The sequence below is a fragment of the Odocoileus virginianus genome, chromosome 29 (assembly GCF_023699985.2).
Source record: "Odocoileus virginianus isolate 20LAN1187 ecotype Illinois chromosome 29, Ovbor_1.2, whole genome shotgun sequence".
Classification (NCBI taxonomy): Eukaryota; Metazoa; Chordata; class Mammalia; order Artiodactyla; family Cervidae; genus Odocoileus; species Odocoileus virginianus.
Window position 1 is genome coordinate 6,097,792 of NC_069702.1, and position 27,722 is coordinate 6,125,513.

A 27,722-nucleotide genomic window follows, 5' to 3' on the forward strand; every position below is an offset into this window, starting at 1 on the left:
AGAGTCAGTCTTTTAAATACTGATTCCATGTCAGCAGGTCCTTATACAGACACCCTTTGCCTCATTTCTTGATTGGCAGTTGGCATTGGGCCATTGGTTTTGGGGAACTTATTTAGGGGCAACCAGTGGGTCAGAAATAGTCATCCAGTTTCACTGTTCCATTTTGTCGATGAAAACACTAAGGCCCAGAGAGACAGGGAGCTTGCTCATTTTAGACCATCCAGCCAAACTCGAGCTGGCAGGACAGGGAGTCAGGAGAGATGATGAGGGAGTGGTTGGCTGGGAGGGAGGCAGCGTCTGCTCGTTGTTGCAAGCTGGGTTCCTGGTACTCAAGGTGTAGCAGGAGCTTTTGTTGACCGAAGATGCTTTTGTTGACAGCGTGAGTCGTTTATCATTTTTGGCCGTGTCGTTGTTGGCAAGCGCAACAGACATACCTTTATTTGTACCCATTTTACAGATAGAATATGTTTATATACAAAATGCATAGAAACAGACATTTTTAAAAGAGTCCGTTCTCCACCCAAAGAACAAAGACAGTTCTCCAGATTTTTTCCCTAGGAAAAGATTTTTTTTGATTATTGTTGTATCTAAAACCACCTTTTGTTCCCATGTACAATGTGAGCCTAAAGTTGTGACCTTAGAGGAAAAACAAAAAGACATTTAATTTAGATCATCTGGTTTCAAACCATTTACCCACTGGTCTCCTGTGTATATAGATTATCTAGAACTGACTGTGCTTGAAGGTCTAATCATTTTTTTCTTATGATAAATGAGACCAAAAAAAAAAAACCAAAACCAGGTTGTGCATTTAAAAACCAGACTGAATTAAGGACTCAGAGCTGGAGAGAAATCAGATTTTGTTTGCTGTTTAATGTACCACTGAAATGACCTGGGTTTTAAGGTTCAACAGTAATGGTGATTTGGGATTCTGTTTTAGTTGTAAGAGGGCTTCTCTAGTGGCTCAACTGGTAAAAAATCGGCCTGCAATGCAGGAGACCTGGGTTCAATCCCTGGGTTGGGAAGTTCCCTTGGAGAAGGGAATGGCTACCCACTCCAGTATTCTGGCCTGGAGAATTCCATCGACTGTATAGTCCATGGGGTCGCAAAGAGTCGGACATGACTGAGTGACTTTCACTTTAAGAAGTCTTTGATTTCTCAACCCCACCCCTTTTGGAAAGACATGCAGGATTTTCTTTTTCCTTTTTCAAATTATTTATTTTTTTAATTTAATTTTTATTTAGATTGGAATACAGTTAAGTTGTAATGCTGTGTTAGTTTCAGGTGTGACTCAGTGATACACATACCCATTCTTTTGCAGACTCTTCTCCCGTGTAGCTTGTCACAGAGCATTGAATAGAGTCCCCTGTGCAGTGCAGTAGGCCCTTGCTGACTGTCTGTTCTGGTACAGGAGGATGTGCGTGTGAATCCCGAATCCCGAATCCACTTCCCCCTGTGGTTCCCTTTTGGTACCTATAAGTCCCTTTCTAAAGTCTGAGTCTGCTTCTGTTTTATAAATAAGTTATTCATATAATTTTTTTTTTAGAATTCACGTATCAGTGATATCATATGATATTTGTCTTTCTCTGTCTGACTTCAGTTAATATGATAATCTCTAGATCTACCCATGTTGCAGCAAATGGTATTATTTCATTCTTTTTCATGGTAGAGTAATATTCCATTCTATATATGTACCACATCTTTATCTATTCCTCTGTTGATGGACATTTAAGTTGCTTCCATGTCTGGGCTATTGTAAATAGCGCTGCAGTGAACGTCGCCTGTATCTTTTCAAATTATGGTTTTCTCTGGATATATACTCAGAAGTGGGATTACTGGATGATATGGCAGTTCTATTTTTAGTTTTTTAAGGAACCCCCATTCTGTTCTCCCTAGTGATTGTATGTATTTACTTTCCCACCAATAGTATAGGAGGAGGATTGTTTTAAAACAAAATAGCAAAACTGCTTAAGAATAGTGCCATGATTGTCTCTAGGTTTTTTTTTTTCAAGGAAAACATTCTTGCTTTGATGAAGTTAGTTTCTTAGATCTGATTTCAGTGTCTTGTTTAGGGCATGCAAGTTTTACTGAGCCTTTGCCACAGATCATAACACTGGTTTAGTGATTATGAGATTTATTGGGAGAAAGAACATTTCCTACTTCAGCAAGTAGGAAATTTCCTCCTCCGGTTGAGGAGGCAAGATGCATTTACAGAGAATAAATAGTCTGGGGGACATGTAAGCCAGTGGATCATTCAGTGTCACACGTGAGTGATGAGCTGTAGGTATTTGATGACAGGAGAAGTCAGCTGAGAACCTCAGACTTTAACTTTGAAGGGTATAGAAGGAAGGTTTTGATAGATGGAGGAATAGAATCACCAACCTCAGAGGGGTTTTGAATAAGGTGTGTTTTGTTTGGGGGAAAAGAAAGAGATGTGGCTAGATTGGAGGAGTCTTTATTTATAGGGTGACATAATTACAGCAACTGTCTATTGAATGTGTAATATGTGCTGGGCATCTTGTTCAGAGCTTTTCACGTATTACTTTTTAATGACGGGTGTTATTGCCTCCATATTACAGATGAGAAAATTGAGGTCAGGGACATTAAATAGATGGCCAAGTTCACACAGCATTACATATCAGACCTGGAGTTTGAACTCTGGATCACCTGATTAACAGTGACCATTCAATTTATCATCCAAGCTAGAACGTTTTAAGAGTGGAAGGGAGCACCGGTGCTGACTAGGCCAGGACAGCATGTTCGGACCTAGATAGCTTGGAAGATAAGTAAGTGGTGGAGGCCATGCAAAACGGGTTGTTTAGTTCAGTTCAGTCCAGTCGCTCAGTCATGTCTGACTCTTTGCAACCCCATGGACTGTAGCATACCAGGCCTCCCTGTCTATCACCAACTCCCGGAGTTTACTGAAACTCGTGTCCATTGAGTCGGTGATGCCATCCAGCCATCTCATCCTCTGTCATCCCCTTCTCCTCCTGCCCTCAATCTTTCCCAGCATCAGGGTCTTTTCAAATGAGTCAGTTCTTCACTTTGGGTGGCCAAAGTATTTGAGTTTCAGCTTCAGCATCAGTCCCTCCAATGAATATTCAGGATTGATTTTCTTTAGGATGGACTGGTTGGATTTCCTTGCTGTCCAAGGGTCTCTCAAGAGTCTTCTCCAACACCGCAGTTCAAAAGCATCAATTCTTCAATGCTCAGCTTCTTTATAGTCCAACTCTTATATCCATACATGAGCACTGGAAAAACCATAGCTTTGACTAGATGGACCTTTGTTGGCAAAGTAATGTCTCTGCTTTTTAATATGCTGTCTAGGTTGGTCATAACTTTTCTTCCAACAGGGTTGTAGGCTAATTAATTTGACAACACTGTATAGGATGGAGTGGAGTTAGAAGAGATGAGAGTCTCAGGGAATAATCAGTAGGTGACTTCATTAAAAGTAGGTTTCATATTAGGAAGATCTGAATTGAATGATGGAGTGAGAGAGAAGTAAGATTTCTTACAAATTGTTGATAATGAAAATTTTCAAACCTATCCCAAACTGGAAAGAATAATACAATGAATTCATACATGCCAGTGGCCCAGATGAAAAAATTACCTGATTTTGTCCTTTTTGTTTCATCCATCTTCCTTTTTAATTCTTTTTTCCACTTTCTTGTGCATTTATAAAGAATTTGGACATTTCTTACTATCCATAGTGCCATTTCCAACTTATCAAAATTGATGAGAATGCTAATTTTTTACTATTAGTTCTCATTTCTCTTTGATAGCCACATGTTCCCAGTTACCTTTTTACTGATTCCTTTATTCCCTTGAGTCAGAATCCCAACAAGGAAGGAAGAACCCATTAAGCACTGTGACTTTCCAAAGCTGAGTCCAAAAGTTTTGAGCTTGATAAACAGAAAACTAAGTTAATTGGCTAACTGGTATGGGAAACAATTTGGAAAAGGAATTTTCTAACTCCCTTTATAAACAAAATAATTTGGAAAATGGTTGCAGGGGAAGATGGGAAGAGAGCCAAGAGATTTTTTTCCTTCCAAAGTTTTGTTTGGAATAATTTCTAATCTTTAGAAATTTTACAAAAGCAGTACAGATGGATATCTGTATATTCTTTACCTAGATTCATCAGTTGTTAACATTTTGTCACACCACTATATGCTTCATCATGTATCTCATAAGAATAAGTCTCTCTTATGAACTTCTGGTTGCTGGGGGAGTGGGGATTGTGTGGAAGAGGTAGTTGGGGAGTTTGGGATGGACATGTACACACCGCTGTGTTTAAACTGGATACTGACAAGGACCTACTGTATAGCACAGGGAACTATGCTCAGTGTTGTGTGGTGGCCTGGATGGGAGGGGAGTTTTGGGGAGAATGGATACATGTATACGTATGGCTGAGTCCCTTTGCTGTTCCACCTGAAACTATCACAATATTGTTAATCGGCTATACCCCAATACAAAATAAAAAGTTTAAAAAAAAAAGAATAAGTCTCTCTCCAATCACATGCAAGTACAACAATCAGGGCATTTAACATTATTGTAACACTTTTATCTAATGTACAGTTCATATTTACATTTCTCAGAATTTCCCATCATGTTCTATTTTTTAATTCCCTAGATCCAATACTCAGTCTAAAATCCTGCTTCACCTGTGTAGATATAGTCTCCTTTAATCTAAAACAGTTCTCTGGGACTTTTTTCCTTTATATAATACACTTTTTTTTTGGAAAAACCTAAGCCGTCCTCCTCTCCAGATGTCCTTTTATATTTAAATTTAATCAATGTCTCATGATTAGATTCAAATGAAATATTTTATCAGGGGTGGCATTATGTCAGGAGGTTATTGATGTCAGTTGGTCCCATTATTGGTGAAATTAAGTTTGATTTGGTTGAGGTGGTTTCTTTTCTAGGTTTTTCCATAGCCTATCCTGTTCCCCAGTGCTCATTTGCTTAGTGCTTTTAGCATCCATGGATTACACCTGCCTGTAGAAATCATCACCATGGTAGCTATAAACGGGAATGTTCTATCATTTCTTTTCCAGTCACTAGTGGGCTTTCTGCTGCATCAGAAGCATTCTGGTGCCACGCCTCAGGCACGGGGGAACTGCACAGGCTAGTACTTCCCAAGACTCTGGTGATTTGGAGTGGCTGGAACAGAGCTCAGAACTTGGATTCTTTATGAGTGCAGGGAATGTGTGTCTCCATGTACGAATGTCGAAACCATGGGGGTGGAAGGTCCACAGGCTCCATCAGTTGCTGGGGAGGTCTCCTCTAGCCTGTGAATTCTCAGCAGGGGCCCAAGGGTGCTTAGACTCAGCTCTCATGAAGCATTCTTTCTCATTTCCATGCTGCTTGCAGAGTTCCCATCCCATAGCCAATAGACAGGCATAGCTACAGACCCAACAGAAGTTGGCTTGTATTGTGTTTAAATCGAAAGAAGGTGGGCTTTGGGCATTTCATTCTCTTCTTTTCATTAGGTAGGAGAGATTCAAAACAAATAAGCAGTGTTGTGTTGGTAATGGGGTTTGGGACATTGACTTTGGGGACCACCAGGCTCTTGCTAATCCCAGCCTCATTCTGAGTTTCTAACTCTCATCTCTGCCACGAGGAGTGACTGGAGGACTGTGTAAAAGGCCAGACCACCAAACTAGACTCAGGAGCTGGGCCCCAGCTTTGTTCCTTCTGCTTGACGCTCCTTCCTTTAACTTACTGTGTTTCTCCTCCTCCGTTAAGACAGAGGTCAGTCGTCTCCTGCCCTGTCTCTCCTTCCTCCCCAGAGCTGCTCTGCTTAGCCTGCAGACGCTGAATCTTGTACGACCACATTGTCCCACATAGCAGACCACCTTCTATCTTGTTATCTGTCTTCCTGGTAGACTGCGAGCCCATTAACCACAGGATTATATCTTTTCATCGCTGAAGCCTTAGCCCTAGTATAGGGTCTGGGACATATTTGTGCTTACTAAATTTTTTTTTTAAGATCCATCTCTTTATTGAGGTATCCTTGGTTTACAGTGTTACATTAGTTTCAAGTGTACAACACAGTGGTTCAACATTTTTCCAGATTTTACTCCATTTTAAGTTATTATAAAGTATTGGCTGTATTCCCTGTGATGTACACTATATCCTTGCAGCTTTTTTATTTTATACGTAGTAGTTTGTACCTCTTAATCCCCTACTCCAATCTTAATCCTCTACTTTCTGCCCTCTATCTTCTCTCCGTTGGCAACCACCAGTTTGTTCTCTGGATCTGTGAGTTTATGATTTGTTCCATTCATTAGTTTGTTTTATTTTTCTTACATGGACTATGTAAGCAGTAATATATGGTACTGGTTTTTCTCTGACTTATTTCACTAAGCATGAGACCCTCCAGATTCATCCATGTTGCTGCAAATGGCAACATTTCCTTCTTTTTCTGTGGCTGAGTAGCACTCCATTGTGCATATGCCACATGTTCTTGATCCATTCGTCTGTTGGAGGACACCTAGGTTGCTTCCATGTCTCGGCCACTGTAAATATTACTGTTGTGAACATTGGAGTGCATGCATCTTTTCGAATTAGCATTCTCATTTTCTTCAGATATCCACCCAGAAATGGGATTGCTAGATCATATGGTAGTTCTGTTTTTGGTTTTCTGAGGAACCTCCGTAGTGTTTTCTTTAACGGCTGTACAAGTTTATATTCCCACCAACAGCGTACGAGAGTTCTCTTTTCTCCACGTCCTTGCCAGCACTTGTTATTTTGTGCTCTTTGGTGATAGCCGTTCTGACACGTGTGAGGCGATATCTCACTGTGTGTTTTTTAAAATTTGTTTTTGTTTGATTCATTTTTGGCTGTGCTGGGTCTTTGTTGCTGCACGTGGGTTTTCTCTAGTTGCGGTGAGCAGACTACTCTTCCCTGCAGTGTGCAGGCTTCTTATTGCGGGGGCTTCTCTGCTTGTGGAGCACAGGCTCTAGGAGCGCTGACTCTAGTAGTTGAGGCATGTGGACTCATTTGATTCACGGCGTGTGGAATCTTTCCAGACCAGGGATCAAACCTGTGTCCCCTGCATTGGCAGGCAGAGTCTTATCCCCTGTACCACCAGGGAAGTTCCTCATTGTAGTTTTGATTTGTATTCCTCTGATGTTTGTTTATGGTGAGCATCTTTTCTTGTGATTGTTGGCATATTATTTAGTTGGATTTTTTTTTTTAATATTAAGTTGTATCAGCTGTTTAGTTATTAACCCCTTATCAGTCTTATCATTTGCAAATACTTTCTCCCAATCAGTAGGTTTTCTTTTCATTTTTTGTCTGTGGTTTCCTTTGTTATCCAAAAGCTTTTAAGTTTAATTAGGTCCCAAATGTTTTGCTTTTATTCCTTCTGTTTCAGGAGACAGATCAAAAACAAGTATGGCCATGGTTATGTCAGTGTTCTGCCTATGTTTTCTTTTTGGAGTTTTATGGTTTCCAGTCTTACATTTAGGTCTTTAATCCACTTTGAGTTTATTTTTCTATAAGGTATGAGAAAATGTTCTAGTTTCATTCTTTTACATGTAGCTGTCCAATTTTCCCTGCACCACTTATTGAAGATACTCTCTTTTCTTCATTATATATTCTTGCCTCCTTTGTTGTAGATTAGTTGACCACAAGTGCATGAGTTTATTTCTGGACTCTATATGATCTATGTGTCTGTTTTTAGGCCAGTATCGTATTGTTTTGACTACTGTAGCTTTGTGACATAGTCTGAAGTCAAGGCGTATGATACCTTCAGCTCTGTTCTTTTTTTCTCAAGACTGCTTTGACTTTTCAGGGTCTTTGTGTTCCCATACAAATTTTAGAGTTATCTGTCCTAGTTCTGTGAAAAATGCTGTTGGTATTTGGATAGGGATTGCACTGAATCTATAGATTGCCTTTAGGTAGTATGGGCATTTTAATAATACTGATTCTTCCAATCTGTGAACATAGTATATCTTTCCATCTACCTATCAAATATTTTTGTGAGTGTCATCTAATTATGTCATTATACCTATGGGAAAACTCAAACCTAAGAGGGTAAGGGACTTAATTGAATATGATAGAGCAAGTAAGTGGAGAACCAGACTAAGACCACAGTCTTATCCTCTTAATCTGCCACTAATGGATATTTTGCCAATATTTATCTTGAACCAAAAAGTGCAAAGACCTATCTTTTCATAAACTACCGCTTCAGCTACCACCACCACCACCTCCATCACCCCACCATCAACAGCACGATTTGGAGGCATTAATTATGATGTCAGCTACCCTTCTAGGCACTTTACACACCACATATAATTTACAATACTTAGGATCATCCTGCCAGGTAGGTCTTATTAACTCATTGTCCATATGAAGAAATGGAAGCGCAGAGAATTCAGATAATGGCCCAAGTCACCTTACTTGCCCACAGGTGGCAAGGCTGGACCTGGAATCTGAACCACGCAGGGCTGTGTACTGGAAAGGGCGTGGGCTTCAGCATTAAGATGTTCCTGAGTCTGAATTCCTGCCCCACCATTTATGAACCAAGCGATCTCGTGCCGTGTGTTCAGCCTTCTGAGCCTCAGGGTCCTCAGTGGGGAATCAGAATGGTCCCACTTCCCCTACCGGATTGCTGGGAGGATTGTGTGTGATGGCCATCTTGTGTCATCCTGATAAGCTCCTAAGTAGCAATTGCTTTCTCTTCATTTTACAGATGGAGAAATTGAGGCCCAGAGAGTTTCTGTAATTTGATCCATATTCTAACCGGTCACATCTCTTCTAAGTAGTGAAGGCAGAAATTGAAGCCAGTTATGACTGGTTCTAAACCACATACTCTTCTTGCTCTGCCATGCTGCCTAAAGCACATGGCTCAGTGGTGATTCACAGGGTCCCATGAATTCCCTGGTCGCTCAGATGGCAAAGAATCTGCCTTTGATGCAGGAGGCCTGGGTCAGGAAGATCCCCTGGAGAAGGGAATGGCAACCCACTCCAGTATTCTTGCCTGGAGAATTCCATGGACAGAGGAGCCTGGCAGGCTACAGTCCATGGGGTCACAAAGAGTTGGACAGGACTGAGTGACTCACATAACACTATCTTCCCCTCCATTTCCTCTAAAGGACACTGAGAAAGAATATAGATGTAGTGGCCCACAGTTTGGAAACTTGGACAGAGCAGAACAAATCATAATTCTTAGAGAATTGCCACTGATTGATTTATAGTAAAAAAAAAATTAGGATTAATTTAAGGAGAGTAGAGTCCTCTTATTCAACATAATTATGATTGGTAGTTGATTGGTTAAAGTTGGTAAATTTGAGTATCCGAAAAATTGTACATACTTTTCTTAGGCTTTTTATTTTACCTTGATTTATAAATGTAAATCCCCTCAACAGCCCTTTTTCTTCCCTTTTTTTTTTTTTTTGAAGTTCCTGTCTGAAGGTTCTCTAACATCTGGATTGTCTCTGGATCTGATACTCTCTTGGCGATGGGTCATATATTTTTCTTTCTTTCACGTGTGTCTTGTAATTTTTTCCTGAATGCTGGACACTGTGTGTAGAATTGTAGAAACTGGGGTGAACCGTACACGTCTCCTCTCCTGTCAGGCTGTTCATGTGGGACGGTGAGTCCTTCCAGTGAGCTGGTGAGCAAGGCTGAGTCAGTTTGTTGATGTAGCGACTTCACCACACCACGCTCAGGCTTTCAATTCCCCCCGCAGTGGAGCGCACAGTTCCCTTGTGCACAGTGGGGCCTGGTGTGTGTGCAGGAGGGCTGTCTGCAGTGTTCCCGCTCCGCCCTCGTCACTGATCAGCCTCTGTTCGCCGCAGCGCCCCCCCCCCCCCCCACCCCCCCCACCCCCGTGCTCCGGACCCTTCCGCCCTGGTGGAGGCGCTTGTCACTTGCTGCTGCCTCATGGTGGGAGGCAGTGTCACCCTGGGTCAGCTTCAGGCTTAGCCAGGCCTGTGCCCCTGGGCCTGGGGGATGGGAGTGGGACTTTCTCAGCGTTCTAGGCCTTCTCCCCGTGGCAGCCATGCTCTGACCTGGGATCTGCCCTGGTGTTGGGAAGATGCAAGCCTTCTGCCCTAAGAGTGCCTTCCTTCCTGGGAGCAAAGGAGTCTTGCTTCCACCCTGCCCTCCCCCACCAGCAATTGGTCTTTCCCTGTGTCCTACAGGCAGGAGGGTTTCCAGCCTCTTTTTCATGATCAGCTGGGTTTTGCTTCTCCTCCCACCCTGGAAGAAGCAGTAGAGCATGGTCTTGGCCTTGGCCTTGGGCTCTGAGATGTTGCCTTTTCTGTAAGGAATGTCCAGGGAAATATATGGACTTTGTGTGTGTCAGCTCACCACCTCCTGCCCACTTGCCACCAAGGGGACTTTCTCTAGGTACCTGCCCTGCCCCAGTTTCTTTCATAATCACCCTGTGGAGGCTTCCAGCAAATACAAGCCCCTCCATGGATTCTGGGCTTTCAGGTAGCCCAAGAGGACATGCTAGTCCACACTCAGGTTTTAAGGCATTGTGAACACTTGCAAGGGTTTCTTTCTGCCTGACCACCAAAGGGGAAATAGCTAGTGTGTCCCGTGTCTCACCTCAGCAGTGTGGTGCTCACTGGAATAGATTGCTTTGCGGTCTCAGCTCTCCAGTGCATCCAGTTAAAGCAATAATGTCACCTGCTGTCTGACCAGTTCTCCATTCTATGGGGTGGCACTAGTTTGTAGATTCCCGAGTCCTCATTTTCCACCAAACAATCTGAATGTCAGTTCAGTTCAGTTCAGTCATTCAGTCGTGTCTGACTCTTTGTGACCCCATGGACTGCAGCACGCCAGGCTTCCCTGTCCGTTACCAACTACTGCAGCTTGCTCAAACTTAATGTCCATCAAGTCGGTGATGCCATCCAACCATCTCATCCTCTGTCATCCCCTTCTCCTCCTGCCTTCAGTCTTTCTTAATATCAGGATCTTTTCCAATGAGTCAGTTCTTCGCATCAGGTGGCCAGAGTATTGGAGTTTCAGCTTCAGCATCAGTCCTTCCAATGAATATTCAGGACTGATTTCCTTTAGGATTGATTGACTGGTTGGATCTCCTTGCAGTCCAAGGGACTCTCAAGAGTCTTCTCCAACACCACAGTTCAAAAGCATCAATTCTTCGGTGCTCAGCTTTCTGTATGGTCCAACTCTCATATCCATACATGAGTACTGGAAAAACCATAGCTTTGACTAGATGGACCTTTGTCAGCAAAGTAATATCTCTGCTTTTTAATATGCTGTCTAGGTTGGTCATAGCTTTTCTTCTAAGGAGCAAACGTCTTTTAATTTCATGGCTGCAGTCACCATTTGCAGTGATTTTGGAGCCCAAGAAAATAAAGTCTGTCACTGTTTCCACTGTTTCCCCATCTATTTGCTATGAAGTTATGGAACCAGATTCCATGGTCTTAGTTTTCTGAATGCTGAGTTTTAAGCTGGCTTATTTACTCTCCTCTTTCACTTTTATCAAGAGACTCTTTAATTCTTCTTCACTTTATGCCATAAGGGTGGTGTCATCTGCATATCTGAGGTCATTGATATTTCTCCCGGCCATCTTGATTCCAGCTTGTGCTTCATCCAGCTTGGCATTTCATGTGGTGTACTCTGCATATTAGTTAAATAATCAGGGTGACAGTATACAGCCTTGAGGTACTCCTTTCCCAGTTTGGAACCAGTCCATTGTTCCATGTCCAGTTCTAACTGTTGCTTCTTGACCTGCATATAGATTTCTCAGGAGGCAGATAAGGTGGTCTGGTGTTATCATCTCTTTAAGAATTTTCCACAGTTTGTTGTGAATGTCAGGGGAGTGTCATCCTAATGTCAGAGGAGTGTAAGTCTCTGGGTAGGAATTTCCCCAGCAACACAGCTCTCGTGGCTTCTAATTCGGGTTTTATTCCATCAACAAGAATCTGTGGTGTCACCTGAGCACTGATTTTTTTCCCCTAGATTCTTATTGTTTTTCTATCAGGACTTTTGGACTTCCCTGGTGGCTCAGATGGTGAAGAATTCTCCTGAATGGAGACCCGAGTTTGATCCCTGGGTCAGGAATGTCCCCTGGAGAAGGGAATGGCAACCCACTTCAGTATTCTTGCCTGGGAAATCCCGAGGACAGAGGAGCCTGATGGGCTAGAGTCCATGGGGTCACACAGAGTCAGACAGGACTGAGCAACTCACACTTTCCCTTTCATCAGGGCTTTTAGAGTGGCGGCTCCCACAGTGCATTCAACAGACCTTTTCTTTTGCAAAATAACCCCTCTTGATTGAGTTTTAAAAAACATTCAATTTAGAATCTGTATAAATAAACAACTTTTGTTTCTCGTGTTTTATCTGCTTATATAATGTTTAATTAAGTTATGAAATTACATCAACAAGGACAACTGATAGAAAGTAGTTTGGGGACAAACATAAGAGACTCTTGGAGATTGTACAGCTCAGCTGATGCAAGCTGAATGAATGGAGATAAAACCACAAAAAAGAGTGCTTCTGGTGTGTTATTAACAAAACGCTGGAAGAGTGTGGTTTGCCTGCACCACATACTTGTTGGGACAAAACTGGGCTTTTCTAGATCTTGAATATTTGATTATTACCTTTCCAATGATTATGTATTGGGAAACATCTGAAATTTTGCAGATTTTCGCTTCATTTCTTTTCAGGTTTTTTCTTGTTTGTTTGGGCCATGCCACGCAGCATGTGGGATCTGAGTTCCCCAACCAGGAATCAAACCCATGCACCCAGCATTGGAAGTGCAGAGCCTTAACCATTGGACCACCAGGGAAATCACAAGGTTTTTTTTGTTTTTTAAGATGACAAATACTACATGCTGACATACTGTAAAAATGACTCCAGATCACATCTCCTACACAAGAAACTGTCAAATCTGGTTATATTTATAGGAACTAGAATTTTTTAGCTTGATAGTGTCATGAACTCTGCCCTTTTATAGATTTTTGGGGAGAGGAGGGCTGGAAAAGAGGTGAAAGGATGTCTTTCATATTGTTTCATTATTAGACAATAAATAGCTTTGTTTAAAAATTTTAAGATACTCTCTTAAAAGTTCAAGGGAGTTCAGAGTATACACAGGAAAAATTCTTCCTGCTTCACTCTGCTCCTGGTCTCCCTCTGTGTCCAGGGGGGGCCGTGGTCCGTAGCTGAGCCTTCTATTGTCACACGAGGGAGCAAAATGGGATTCTGATTCACACACTCACGGGAGTGTCTGTGTAGTCACGGGGACCTTGGCACAGACAAAAGATGTGTTTCAAACATCCTCAAGGCCAGCAATCCTCAAACGGAGAGCAGACACAAAGTGTGCTTTCCCAGAAGGTCTTAGTGAGGGAATGACCACATATTCTGGACTCCACAGGTATCTTAGCCATGTTCCCTGCCTCCCCTGTCCTGGATGTACCAGTGATGGTAAATCCACCACAGCTGCTGGTCCGTCTTTGTCTCAGGCCCAGTGGCCCCCTCCTAGCCCCGTCCCGTGATCAGGGAGGCCACTGTGCTTTGAGCCCTTATTCCAGTGGCATCTTTGTCAGGGATTCCAAGTTCCAGAGACCCCACAAGCCCCCCTGCTCCTATGCAATGCAAGAGCCTGCCTCCTCTAAGGCACTTGAAATGATTGAAGGGCCAGCCTGCCCCAGTCGCAGACCTGGCTGTATGTGGTCTAGCAGTGAAATAGAATCCCCAGCATGGATGGGTGTGAGCTAGTGCCGGGGAAAGTAAAGGGCCAGACTGGTCCCGGAGGTTTTCTCGAGAATCGCGTCCTGTGTAGCGTTTGCCTGGCCTCTTTTCTGGAAGAGTGAGCTAGTGCCAATGTGAATCCTGGTGCAAGCCCATGCGTCCTTCTGCAGGGAAGCCGCTCCAGTCAATTCAAGAACTGTTGAAATGAAGGGAAACCACATCAAGGGTTGATTCAGATTGTATTAAATGCGGGAAAAGGGGTTTGCCCTCTGGGATACTTGGTGACATACCTGGAGACACGGGGACTACCTTTGATAAGTTCCAGTAAAGGCAGCTTGGCTTTCAAATATCTGAATCATCAATCCCTTTATAAACCACAAACCGAAGGATTTAGGTGTGTTGATGGAGGGGGTGAACTGCAGAAGGAAGTGCTCTGTGAAACTGAAAGGTACAGGACTGTGGCTGCCTGAAGGGGTTGTTGAAATGCATTCTCCCTGAAGTGTTAAGTTCAGACAGACTCACCGTGGACGCTCCAGAAGGAATATGGTGAGCTCCAGGACCCGAGGCAGTGGCATGGTTTGAGTCTCCAAATTGACATCCAGAGCAGCCAGACGAACATGTGAACCAAGGAGTGGGCAGGTCACGTTCATCCCTATGTCAAAGAACAGCGAACACGTTTCAACCAATCAGGCTGCTGGAATATGAGCTTGCTGAAGAACCTTTGTCAAAGAAGTGACGCTTAACCTTGCAACTGACCAACCAATTTAGTTCTGATGTTTTTGAAGGAAGTCTTTTCAAAATACAATTGTTTGTCTGCCTTTTTAGTTCAGCTCACACCAAACCTAAGTCAACTCAGCATTCTTTGTTCCATCATTCAGATCAGTTGTCCTCAGAGACAACCTTTGGTCCCCTGTCCTTGCCTAAAGGGACCCGATGACCTGGCTGGGGCTGAGGGTGACAGGGCTGCTCAGATACGCTCTGCTCCAGCACACCCACGGAGCGTAACCATTCCTTGGGGGGGCACAGCTGGCATGGCCCAGTCGTGGTTGGTCTTCTGTGTCCACGTGGCCAGGAAGTGATACCCAGTGATTTGGTGAAATGCTAACCTAAGTGTTGCTGGGAAGGTGTTTTGTAGATGTGGTTCACACCTACAGGAAGATGACTTCGTTTAGGGGACTCCCCTCCATAATGTGGGTGGCCCTCATGCAATCAGCTGAAAAGTCTTCAGAGCAAAGCCAGATTTCCAGAGGATGGAGAGACTCAGCTTCAAGACTGTGATGTCAGCCGCTGGCTGAGTTCCCAGCCTGCCCTGAGATTTCAGACTGGCTCGTGCCCACGCGTCCTTAAGATCAGTCTCTCACCTTCTCTCTCTCCCTCCCGCTCTGTCTCTCCTTCTATTTCTGTCTCTAGCTCTATATATTTCTCTATCTCATCTCTCTATCTCTGTCTGTTCATCTCTTTATTTCTATCTCCATCTCTCTCTTCTCCTCTGTCTTTTTATCTCTGTCTCTATCATCTCACCTCTTCCTGGTTCTGTTTCTTTGGAGAACCTGACTATCATAGGTCGCTACCTCCAGTGTTTGAGGCTGGGGGTGAGGACGTAATATGTAGCTGGAGAAAAGTCTAGTCCTCTCCCAATTCCAGTCACTGAAGAACTGAATAAGCAAGGTCCTCCCATTTTCAGGGCAGAGCAGCATGAGGGTGAAGGTGAAGGACAGATGCCCACAGTCCCACGTCAGTGTATTGATACCACATACCGAGCACTGCGCTAAACTCTGCTCAGGACAAAAGGCCCCAAGCTCTTCCACACCCATGGACCACAGTCTTGTCTAACTCAATGAAACTATGAGCCATGCCATGTAGGGCCACCCAAGATGGCCAATGGGTCATGGTGGAGAGTTCTGACAAATGTGGTCCACTGGAGAAGGGAACGGCAAACCACTTCAGTATTCTTATCTTGAGAACATCATGAATGGCATCCTGTCCCATCACTTCAGGGCAAATAGATGGGGAAACAATGGAAACAGGGACAGACTTTATTTTCTTGGGCTCCAAAATCACTGCAGATGGTGACTGCAGCCATGAAATTAGAAGATGCTTGCTCCTTGGAAGAAAAGCTATGACCACCCTAGACAGCATATTAAAAAACAGAGACATCACTTTGCCGACAAAGGTCCATCTAGTCAAGGCTATGATTTTTCCAGTGGTCATGTATGGATGTGAGAGTTGGACCATAAAGAAAGCTGAGCACTGAAGAATTGATGTTTTTGAACTGTGGTGTTGGAGAAGACTCTTGAGAGTCCCTTGGACTGCAGGGAGATCCAACCAGTCCATCCTAAAGGAAATCAGTCCTGGGTATTCATTGGAAGGACTGATGTTGAAGCTGAAACTCCAGTACTTTGGCCCCCTGATGAGAATATCTGACTCATTTGAAAAGACCCTGATGCTGGGAAAGATTGAGGGCAGGAGGAGAAGGGGATGACAGAGGATGAGATGGTTGGATGGTATCACTGACTCAATGGACATGGGTTTGGGTAGACTCTGGGAGTTGGTGATGGACAGGGAGGCCTGATGTGCTGAGGTTCATGGGGTCGCAAAGAGTCTGACACAACTGAGCGACTGAACTACTGAACTACTTGTCAAGATGAGTGTTGTCTAAGCTAAGGAAGATGGATCTGTCGTAGACAGAGCCTGCATGAGGCACTTTTTTATTTTACATGGCTTGTGTCGCTTCAGACATCAAAAAACTCATGGAGGAATTACACATATACAGACACACACATAAGGAGCCAAAAACAACACCCACCCACTTTGTAACTTGGTAGTATAACCAAGGTATTGTTCTTGCTCTTGCTATCACAATTCTTTTATTATTATTTTTATTTTAATAGATATTTGGCTGCATCTAGAATTCTTGGTTGACAACTTTTTTTGTGTTTTTTCAGATCTACGAATCTGTCATTCATTTCACTGTCCTTTAGCCTCCATAGTTTCTTCTGGGAAGTTACATTATTTGTAATAGTTTTGTTTCCGTATATAATAGGAATTTTCTCTTGTTATTTTCAAGACTTTCTATACTTTAGTTTTTTAGTTGTTAATTTTTTTTGGCTAGGCCACACGGCATGTGGGATCTCAGTTCCCTGACCAAGGATCAAACCCTGCCCCCTGCTTTAGTATCACCGAGTCTTAACCACTGAACCACCAAGATGTCCAGCTGCTGCATTTCTTAATTTCCATCATCACATGAAGTTTAAAGTAAATCCCCAGTTCAGAAGACATTGTAAGGTCTGGGAGCTGAGCACAGAGCGGCTGACGGTCTACCCAGGAAGACCCATGCAGTTGGATTCTGAGAAACAGTCTTCTACCATGGAAGTAACTTCCTTATCCACATGTTTATCTATTTCCTTCACACTGCTGTATCTTCAGATGAAACTACTATGTTATGGAAAAGAGCATGGAAAGACAGTAAGAAATGAACCCAGGGCAGGAAGAAAGGTGACCAGACCGCCCTCTGAGTCCAGGGCAGGGAGATCTCACTTGCCTCCTGGAACAGAGCCTTTCAGGTCCCATCTCAGTAGATCCTCCCTCAGCTCTGGAGGGACAGGGAGGTCACTATTGTCCACACTGAAGCCTCATGGAGGGTGGGTGAATACAGTGGTTTCTCAAGCAAAGAGTCTGATTCCCTTCTATCATGATCAGAGCACCTGGCACCCTACTGGCACTTAATACGGTGGTTTGAGTGCTGAGTGACCTGAAGAGCAGGTCAGGTTTAAGTCAGCAGGATTCTTGCAGCAAATGGAACCTGCTGCCCTCATGGTATGGATCATTTTATAGCTTGCTTTGAGCTGTGCCTGCCTTCCCAAGAGCTGAGAAGCATGTAGACACGGTGGGGAGTGTTAGGCGAGACTGTCCATTTAGACGGTCCACCGTGACCGACACCAGCTCTGATGCTTTCCAAATGGACCATGAAGTGAAGTGAAGGGAAAGTCGCTCAGTCCTGTCTGACTCTTTGCGACCCCAGGGACTGTAGTCCATGGAATTCTCCAGGCCAGCATACTGGAGTGGGTAGCCTTTCCCTTCTCCAGGGGGTTTTCCCAACCCAGGGATCGAACCCAACCTGGGCAGCTACAATCCATGGGGTCGCAGAGTTGGACACGACTGAGCGACTTTCTCCTCACTTCCCTTCACGGTCCGTTTGGGAAGCATCAGAGCTGGTGTCGGTCACGGTGGGCAGTCTGCAGTGAGCACCCCGCCTAGGCCGAGGTCTCGGTTTGTGTGTTCTCCAGGGTTCTGTGCCGCTCGCCTGCTAATGGCTAATACTCAGCAGGCGATACGGGGAGCTAGTCACAGATTCAGGGATCCCATCCAACCTGCGGGTGGAAGCAACACTCTTTCTGGTGAAGAAGTATTGTGCTTGGGCGGCATCCACCCCACAGATGGTTTTGGAGCCCTGGGACTTGCTGCTGGGTTGGGTCACAGCCTTGCAGCGTGGGGGCGGGGGACCCAGGTGACATCTGAAACTCGAGAGCTAGGAGAGGCTTAAGAGGTCCCCATGATGGGTCAGTAGCAGGTTTAAGAAGGAGGAAAACTTACTTTCGAGGCCTGTCTTGAGGGCCTGAAAGATGAATAGATCTCTGCACGCCCCCACCCAACCTGAATCTTCCAAGTTAATGTGGGGGTCGACTGGGTGCTGTGGTGTACAGCATCCAGATGGTCTCAGCTCACATTACTCTCTGCAGGCCGCGTCCTTGAGCCCGGCTCCTCGTGTGGACTGGGTGGGCAGACAAAGACAAAAGGACCGGGTGCAGTAGAGTGAGTGTGATGCTTGGGGACCACCCGGGGTGGTGAGGGAGAGGTGGGGCTCCAGTTCTTGCACGTGCTTTCTGAGATGGACGGTAGCAGATTCAGAGTTCTGAATAGCTCCAGCAATGGAGCTATTAGTTCTGAGATAGATTTTGTTTGCCTGGAGGCTTCCAGGCTCCTGGAGGAGGTAAGAGCCACAGAAGGTCGGTCCCTGGCTTATCAAGGAAAGATGCTTGCGTCGCGTTGGGCAGGCACTTCTCATGTTCGCTTACCCTGATGAAGAGCCACTTAAGTAGAGATACACAGGGAAGCCAAGGGAAGCGTGGATATTGTGGTCCTGAGCGTGAAGGATGCTCATTCTGTGTGCTTGTGGCTAGGGGCACTGGGAAGGAGGGGACGATAAGAAAGGGAATGGAGGCCTTGGGACTTTGGGGGGAGAGGGTGAACCCTAGGGTGAAAGTAAGCAGGGGGACCCCCCGCCTCTGGGCCTGGGCTGTCCAGGGCAGAAGTCCCTCACTGCATGTGGCCACAAAGCACTTGAACTGTAGCTTGTCTGAATCGCGATGCACTGAATGGATCCAAGGACTCTTGAGGGTTCCTTGGCCTGCAAGGAGATCCAACCAGTCCACCCTAAAGGAGGTCAGATTGAAGGCAGGAGAAGGGGACCACAGAGGATGAGATGGTTGGATGGCATCACTGACTCGATGGACATGGGTTTGAGTAAACTCCGGGAGTTGGTGATGGACAGGGAGGCCTGGCATGCTGCATGCAGTCCATGGGGTTGCAAAGAGTCGGACACGACTGAGCGACTGAACTGAACTGAAGGGATCCACACTAGCTTCTGAACTCTTGGTATGAAAATAAGACTGTAAAAGAGCTCATTCATATTTGTGTGTGCTCAGTCACTCAGTCATGTCCAACTCTTTTGCAACCCTGTGGACTGTAACCCACCAGTTTCCTCTGTCCATGGAATTTTCCGAGCAAGAATATTGTAGTGGGTTGCTATTTCCTCCTCTAGGGGGAGTCTTCCTGACCCAGGGATCAAACCCGGGTCTCCTGCATTGGCAGGCGGGTTCTTTACCTCTGAAATAGCTGGAAAGCCCCTCCAGATTCATATTTATATTGATACCATATTGAATAGACCCTGATGCTCGGAAAGATTGAGGGCAAGAGGAGAAGGGAGTGACAGAGAATGAGATGATTGGATGGCATCACTAACTCAGCAGACATGAGTTTGGGCAAACTCAGGGAGATAGTGAAGGACAGGGAAGCCTGGTGTGCTGCAGTCCGTGGGGTCTCAAAGAGTCAGACACAACTTAGCAACTGAACAGCAACAACATTGAAGTGATACTGTTTTGCATATACTTGGAGTAAGTAAAATATTAAAGTTAATCTTAAAAATTTAAAAAAAATATTTGTATAACCTTGACATGGTAGAAATTTTTTGGAGGGCTGGACTGCAAGGCATGTGAGATCTTAGTTCCCTGACCAGGGATTGAACCTCAGTCCCTGCATTGGACGTGTGGAGTCTTAACCACTGGATTGCCTGAGAAGTCCCTAAAATTAATCTTAAATTAATTACCTTTTTAAATGGAGCTACTTGGAAATCTGAAATTACCTACGTGGCTCTTGGTGTGTTTTTGTAACATGGTGCTGCTTTAAACCACAGGAACAGAGATGTCTGTGCTCAGAGTCTTGAGATGGGTTTTTGGCCAGCACAACATAGTGAGGCCTCTGCTTGAGCAACACTTGTCACGTGTGTGCAGGTGAAGCAAAGAGACTGGTTCAAGGCCGGAGGATACCTGTGACCTTCTGGTCCTGGGTTGCCCCTGTGGGACCCTGGAGAAGCTCTAGGGTTCCCAGGGCACCTGCCAGCCTGAAAATCCCTGTTCCTGCATTGCATGTGTCTGCTCCATGCATGTGGGAAGTGGTTTTCCAAAAGGAAAACGCTCACATGTCCTGTGGGCACGTGACTTGCTTTGTTTCCCGGTCTGTACATCTGAGCATCTTTGATTTAAAACAGGGTTCACCCTGGGGTTTCCCTTGCCCCCCCAGTAGTGCCCTTTGGAAGTGATCGTGCAGGACCCAGAACATCCCAGACGCTCGCTCCTGGGGCAGGAGACAGTGGGCAGTGTGGGATGGGCCCCCACCAGAGGAGGGGAGACCTGGGCTGGGGTCACAGATTTTAGACACGTCATCCTCCCTATCAGCGCATCGTGGGAGCTCAGCCACTCAGTCATGTCCGACTTTTTGTGACCCCATACACTGTAGCCCACCAGGCTCCTGTGTCCATGGAATTTTCCAGGCAGGAATCCTGGAGTGGGTTGCCATTTCCTCCTCCAGGGAATCTTCCCAACCGAGGGATGGAACCCGCTTCTCCTGCATTGGCAGGTGGATTCTTTACCACTGAGCCGCCTGCCGTCTGCCGCGCTATGTCATTACTAGATGGGTGGATCAGGATACAACGTAGCTCCAGACCTACATGAGAGTTTTTAAATGCCCCAAATGATCATGTCCAGAAACATCCAACTTTGCTTAGTGTTTCTGGATTTTCATGCACTGCTTGGAGGTGGGGAGGGACAGCTCATGCTGAGAGCTCTTGGTAGGGGACTTCCCTGGAGGTTGAGACTGGGATGGGGGTTCGATGCCTGGTCAGAGAGCTAAGATCCAACATGCCTCCGGGCCAAAAAAAACCACAGCATAAAAACAGAAGCAATATTGTAACAAATTCAATAAAGACTAAAAATGGTCCACATCAAAAAAAAATCTTAATAAAAGAGCTCTTGGGTTAGGTTAATTGTAAATTCCTTTCATTTGTAAAATATCATGTAAATGTGTGTTTGTTAAAGACTAAATCACATCTGTGTTTCCAAGTAAGAATTCGAGGTTTCATGGGCTGTGGGACAAAAAGCACTAGGGATACATGGGGTCACAGTTCACTAAGGAAATCTGACGTCACTAACCTGCATGCAACTGTTAACGCGTTTTCCAACTGAAAACAAAAAATCACATTTGCAGTTTAGATCTTCATTCTTTCCTGAGGCTGGTTGCTGTCAATCCAGTTTGGACTACATAAATCAACCGGCAAAAATCAAGCACGCCGGTCACATTAAAACTTTAAACCTTGCAATTCAGTGTCCTGTCAACGTGTTCATATAGAAAAGGGTTGGCAGACTTGTTTTGTGAAGGGCAAGGTGGTAAAGACTTGAGGCTTTGAGGACCGTATGGTTTCTGTTGCTCAGCTCCTGCAGTTTGTATGACTGAGCAACCAGAGTCAACATATGGGTGTGGCCGCGTCGGGAATTTAAGAAGAAATAATTAAACTTGATTTATTGACAAAAAAGAAATGGCGACTTCAGTGTAACATTTTATCAGTGAGTATTAAGTAGGTGTATGTGGTTTGCTGGTAAATATGAAGGCGTCTTGTGAAAAGCTGAAAACTCTTAAAAATGGCAACCCTCCAGTTCTGCCAACTAGCAAAACTTGAGGTAAAAAATATCTGCCTTCCATTCTTTGATTCATTAGAGCCTCATTAGCTCAATTATTTACCTACTTTAAGAAAGAGAAATAAAAGTATACTATGTCACAGTTCAATAATTTGTGAGCACATATTTTCTAAATAGCCTTTTTATATTTTTACTGAAAAAGTAATCTTGCTATTGTTTTGTGGCTTTTTTCCCCCCAGATATTTTAAGAAATATTATACAGAAGAAGTTCGACCCCTCAAAGGAGTATGATAAGGTAATTTTGGATTGATGTATTTGTTATCAAAAAATGAGTATGAGCAAAATATTGGCTGACTTGAAAGTTAATCTTTAAATAAATCTGTGAATTTAGCTAATATTTGACTTAGAAGTTTTATGGAATATTGAAACACCTTTTAAATCCCATGTGAACTATAGAAATTTCAAAGGTGGCATTTACAGAAATATTCACCTTTTAAGCTGTATTTTATTGAAAATCTAAAAGTTCCTTTAATGAAGTCTTATGCTATTTTTTTTTTTTTTTAAGCAAGGGAGGAGACCTCTAACAAATGGAGTGGTTTGAACATCCCTAGAAGCAGGGACGCATACTTGTAACACATGCATGCGCACGTGCAGAAGAGAAAGAGTGAATTCTGACCAGAGTGCTTCCACCAGGAGGTGACTCTGGTAAAGCTGAGAGGGCTGGAGTGGGTGGGAGGTGGCTTTGCGGGGGCCCAGGCTGCGGGGAACACGTGAGGGGAGGACGGGGCATGAGAGGAGGAAGCCCACAGATGGAGCTGGTGGATGAGGGGAGAGGAAGGCCAGGTGAGCTGGAGCCAGGGCAGGGCAGGGCCTGGAAGGCCCTGCTCAGGTGAGTGGCCAGTATTGTCAGAAGGTACCCAGGCACCTTCACGTCTCTACTTAACTCCAAGGTTAGGGTTAGGGTTAGGGTGCTGTGAATTCACCGTTTGCATCCACGAGATTAACTTCCTTCAAGAGACAAATGTGTTCTTTTGATTCTGGCTTTTGATGAATGCCAGTTGCCAGTAAAACAAACAGGCAAATGTTTGTTGCCATGAATGTTAGGATAATAAAGATTAGTTGAGTCTGGTTGTCAAGCTATTAGTCCTGCAGGGTCAGACTGCCCATTCCAACCTTTCCTGGTATGAAGGTGGTTGTCAAGACAACAATCAAAGGGACCAGCAGGACTTTTATTTATTTAATGGCCAGCATGACAGATGTGAATGAAAGTGTCCCCGGTGGGTGTGAGGGCGCTGCACCAGGAGGGCAGTGAACCCTCCTTGTCTGACGGTGGGAACAATGGCTGCATATTCTCAATTTGCAGTAAAATGACAGTCAAGACAAAACTGAATGTAAAAGCCAAGAGGAAAGCCTCATTTCATGGCCCTTTATGTGTATAAAAGGAAAGGAGCCATTTACTCCCTGGTGCCTGCAGCCTGCCCTGATACCTCGGAAAGCATCTTTATTCTTCAGTTCCACTGGCTTCACTTATATCTTCCGGACATGATGCCCCGTGTCTGCCTGCCTCCCTGGGCAGAATAAAATGACTGTTGCTCTCATATTTATGTTAAAAATTTGCATGCCATTAGCAGCCCAGCTGGAGTGCCTGTTAGCCCTGCAGAGACATGGGAGGGGATGAGTGGCCGAGCTTCATCTGGTCCAGGCCTGGGGGGTCTAGGGCCTTGGACCCTGAGGTGACTCTGAGCAGCCTGTTGAGTATGAGCTGGCATTGGCTGCCACCATCCCTGGACGAGTCATCTGTGGTTGGCTTGATATTAGACCTGGAGTTCCTGTAGACTTGGGGGCCCCCTCGTTCCTGATTTCCTCTCCACATCAGGCATCTTTACAAATAGATAAACACTGCTGGAGTGGAGAAAGGAGACAAAACTGGGCCCTTGTGAATGAATGGACTCCTACCCTAAGCGTGGAACTGGGTCATGTTTCCCAGTTATCCAGGGAGAAGGATTTGGTTAAACAAAGACACCCAGGAAGCCAGGGCGCCTTGGGAGGGGAGCTTTCTAACTGGCCTTAGTCAGGTAAATGCTGTCCTGAAGCAGAGCCTGAGTCAAGGACTTCAGGGCGAGTCGCTTATTTGGAAAGTTCCGGGAACCCTGGCTGGGGAGTGGGAGGTGAAACAGGAGGGAGGGCAGCCTACAGGGGGTGTGTCATTCCATCACCCACCACAGGGGGCGACAGGGCTCCGTCCCGTAGAGCAGCCGCCCTGGACCCGGTGGACCAGCCCACCGGAAGGGGCGGGGGCTGCGCGCTCCCAGCACGGAAACTGAAGAGGCACTGTAAGGGCCGCCTGGGGCAGGGGGCGGTATTAATCCCTGAGCGCTCTGACTTTCCATGGTTCTGGAAGATGCCTTCGAGCACGAGTATCTGTAGTAAGAAGCCTGGGGAGGCACACGGAGATGGCTAACGGTCTCGGGACTCGGGCGGACTCCACAGCATCCTCTGTGCTGGCCATGCCCACTGGGGGTGATACACACAGTCACACAGCGACCGTCTGTCCAGCTGAACGGCCCTTGGGAGTCCTACAACTGTCCATGTCCTGAGCTCGTTTCATCTCCTGGTGAGCCCACAGTAGCCGGGGCAGCTGAGTTGGCGATCTCTGGACAGGGGCTCTTTCAGTGAACTTCATCCCTTGGGAAGTTGGAAGCTGTCAGTAGGTGTATACCCTGTGTTCCAAGGGGCAGCCTTGACTCTGGATGGAAATATGACTCCTTCCCACGAAACTGCCTCCTCGTTCCACCTCAGCTGAACATGCAAAGTAGTCCTTGAAGATCTGTGGTCTCGTTCTCCTCCGGAGATTTTTTTAAAACACTTTTTCCCCCTTTGTTTAATGTGTTCACTTAATGAGTATTTACAGAGCACACACTAGGAGCAATGCATAATAGGAGGACAAACATGTGAAAGTAATGTCTACTCCAATAATTTGCAGTTGGTGAAAAGGAGGTCGTGGGGTTAGACTTGTGTATGCTTGGACATTGTGAGCTGAATTGTGTCCAAAACTCATAGCTGAAGTGCTAATCCCCTGTGGCTCAGAATGGGATAGTATTTAGAGGTAAGGTCTTTAAAGGGGTGATTAAGTCAAAATGGGGTCATTCAGGTGGGTGTTAATCTAGTCTGACTGGTCTCCTTCTAAGAAGAGATTAGGACACAAAGTCTCTGTGGGGACAGGAAGAAGATGGCCATCTGCAAGCCAAGGAGAGCGGCATTAAAAGAAACTAACCCCGCCCACACCTTGACTTTAGACTTTCCAGCCTCCAGAACTATGAGAAAATAAATTTCTGTTCTTCAAGCCACCCAGCCCTGGTATTTGGTTATAGCAGCCCTAGCTGACTGGTGCAGTAGACACCTGGAAGGCCAGATGGAGAGGGATACACATGCCATGAGAAGTTCGGATCCAGGGTGGTGAACGTGCTGAGGATGCAAAGTGTACTGGCACTTGAGGAAGAAAGCCTCCAGAGTGGCACTGGCGTGTAAGGGACTTTACAGTGGCATCCTAAGGTGACTCACTGGGAAGAGCGGCTTCCATCCGAGTATCTTGAGCTGTGAGCACAGAGGGTGAGAGCCCCAGAGCTGCACCTTTTACCTATGAAACCATGAGAGATTACTGTGTGCAGCTCCCCCGGCAGGAGATGGTCAGGCAGAAGTGGAAGACCTGGCTCGGAAGACAATTTGGAGTTATGGAGCCATGAGGAAATCTGAGGACCAGACAGATGAAGCTATAGAAATCCGAGAAGCAACTTGAATAACCCTCTTTTTTTTTTTAACTTGTGTTTAGGCTTTTATTCTTTATTTAAATGAATTTATTTTTATTGAAGGATAATTGCTTTACAGAATTTTGCTGTTTTCTGTCAAACCCTCAATATGAGTCAGCCACAGGGATACATACATCCCCTCGCTTTTGAACCTCGCTGCCAACTGTTTGCTAGCACTTGCATAGTACGGGCTCCATGGCAGGCGCCCAAGAACGTGCTTTGCAAACAGTAACTCTTGGTGTCCACAGGAGGAGACTGCCCACAGCAGAGGTGTTTAGGTCGCAAGTGACATTCATCCATTCCGTCCTGAGCTTTCAGCACGCAGGGGGTGAGCCAAGCTCTGGGCTTGTGATGCAAAATGAGCTATGCAAAGCAACCCTGATATGGAAGAATACATTTCCCCTGGGGACCAGGGGGTGTGGGCCAGCCCCTCCACAGACTCTCCACCTGCTGGCTGTAAACAAGGGAAACTGCAACATCACTTGTCTCACTGCTCACTTGGGGTTTCTGCAGGGAGAACCTCTCAGCCTAGCTTGTCAGAGTGGTGCCTGCTCAGTTAAAGGACAAGGTTCCTATCTTCAAGGAATGCACGGTATCAGATAATTTAGGTGGTGACTTAGGATCACCTCCCACCGATGATCCATAAGTGTCACCCACACCTCTAAAACTTTTCAGGGGATGTTCTCCCCAGCCTCGTGCCCCCCTCCCACCTGCCATCTTTTATATTCTGAGCATCAGTGTTGGCAGGACTTCGAGTCTCCTTGCGATGACTTCCTGAAGTGGTTTTCGTGTGGCCTTGGTTCAGCTCCACTCCAGCGTCTTGGCTGACGCTCCTCTAGACTCAGCTGGGCCGGATCCTCCTCATTCTTTTCATCCCTCAGTTACTACGCCTCGCTGTCTTGGATGAGATGGTTGGATGGCATCACCAACTTGATGATGAGTTTCAGCAAGCTCCAAGAATTGGTGATGGACAGGGAAGCCTGGCATGCTGCAGCCCATGGAGTCGAAAAGAGTTGGACATGACTGAGTGACTGAGCTGAACTGGTCTTGGAGCTTCCTCTGGAGTCAGGTGCAGGGCCTGGGACTGATTGCTAAGGCCTCAGTCCCGACCTCGCCAGAGCTAAGAGTCCTGGGACATTGATTCGTCACTTTGTAAATGTCAATTCATCAATCCAGGTGGGTTTGTGACGCTTGAAACCCAGTCTCTGTGTTTGCAAAAGTGTAACAATGACTTTGTCACTGCCTCCTCTTTTTTAAAAGAAACAAGGGACAGTCTCATAACTTGAGCAGATTTCTCATCGTGGGAAGCTCATTACTTTGCCGTGGATCAGTCCTTGCCTGTCGCTGACAATCCCCCATCTCTGGACCACTGTTTAGGGATTGTTGGTCTTAGGCGATGTTGCTCCTTCTCTGTTCTCTCCATTAGCTTGTCTGACTGTGATCCGGCACCTCTCATAAGACAGGTCCGGGACCGAGCACCTGGGAGAGACAGTGAATGTGATGGTCACGGTCCTCGCCCTCCTGGAGCTGCAGGTCACGTTGGAGCCATCACTCCACACGATGGAAGGGCTGTAGTACCTTGAAAGGGCAGGTGTAGTACTCCATGGCAGCATGCAGGAAGAATGTACAGCCAACCCAGATGTGGTCATCAGGACAGACTTTCCTGGAGGAAGCAGCATCCACACTCAGACTTGAGTTTCCTCAGGAGAAGAGTGATGGGATTAATGTTCAAGCAGCGGGGAGCTCAAAGTGAGGAAGGGAGAGAGAGCACGGGGCTTCCTAGGGACCAATAAGAAGGGGGCCAGGAAGCCAGGAGTAAGTAAGATAGGCCCACGTGGAGAAGTTTGAATTAAACGTGGTGGGACCCCATGGCATGCTGCTAAGCAAGAGAATGACATCATCGGATTGTCATTTCAGAAAGGAGCCTTGGGCTCTGGGGTTTAGGCAGCCCCGGACTCTGCTCTATGGGGACCACGTGGTTAGTGTGTTAAGCATT

At 45.6% G+C, this 27,722-nt stretch overlaps 1 protein-coding gene across 5 annotated transcripts in view; it reads left to right on the top strand.

The window, feature by feature from the left end:
• The window catches only part of PROM1 (prominin 1), a 135,277-nt gene that overhangs the window by 48,813 nt on the left and 58,742 nt on the right, over positions 1-27,722 (top strand). For 4 of the 5 annotated variants that reach the window (XM_070458089.1, XM_070458088.1, XM_070458091.1 and 1 more), the window contains one exon: positions 22,160-22,215. In XM_070458089.1, coding sequence (XP_070314190.1) covers positions 22,160-22,215 — 56 coding nt within the window. Of the gene's footprint in view, positions 1-22,159; positions 22,216-24,263; positions 24,535-27,722 lie in introns of those variants that run through there. The other variant, XM_070458095.1, reaches the window with a different exon arrangement.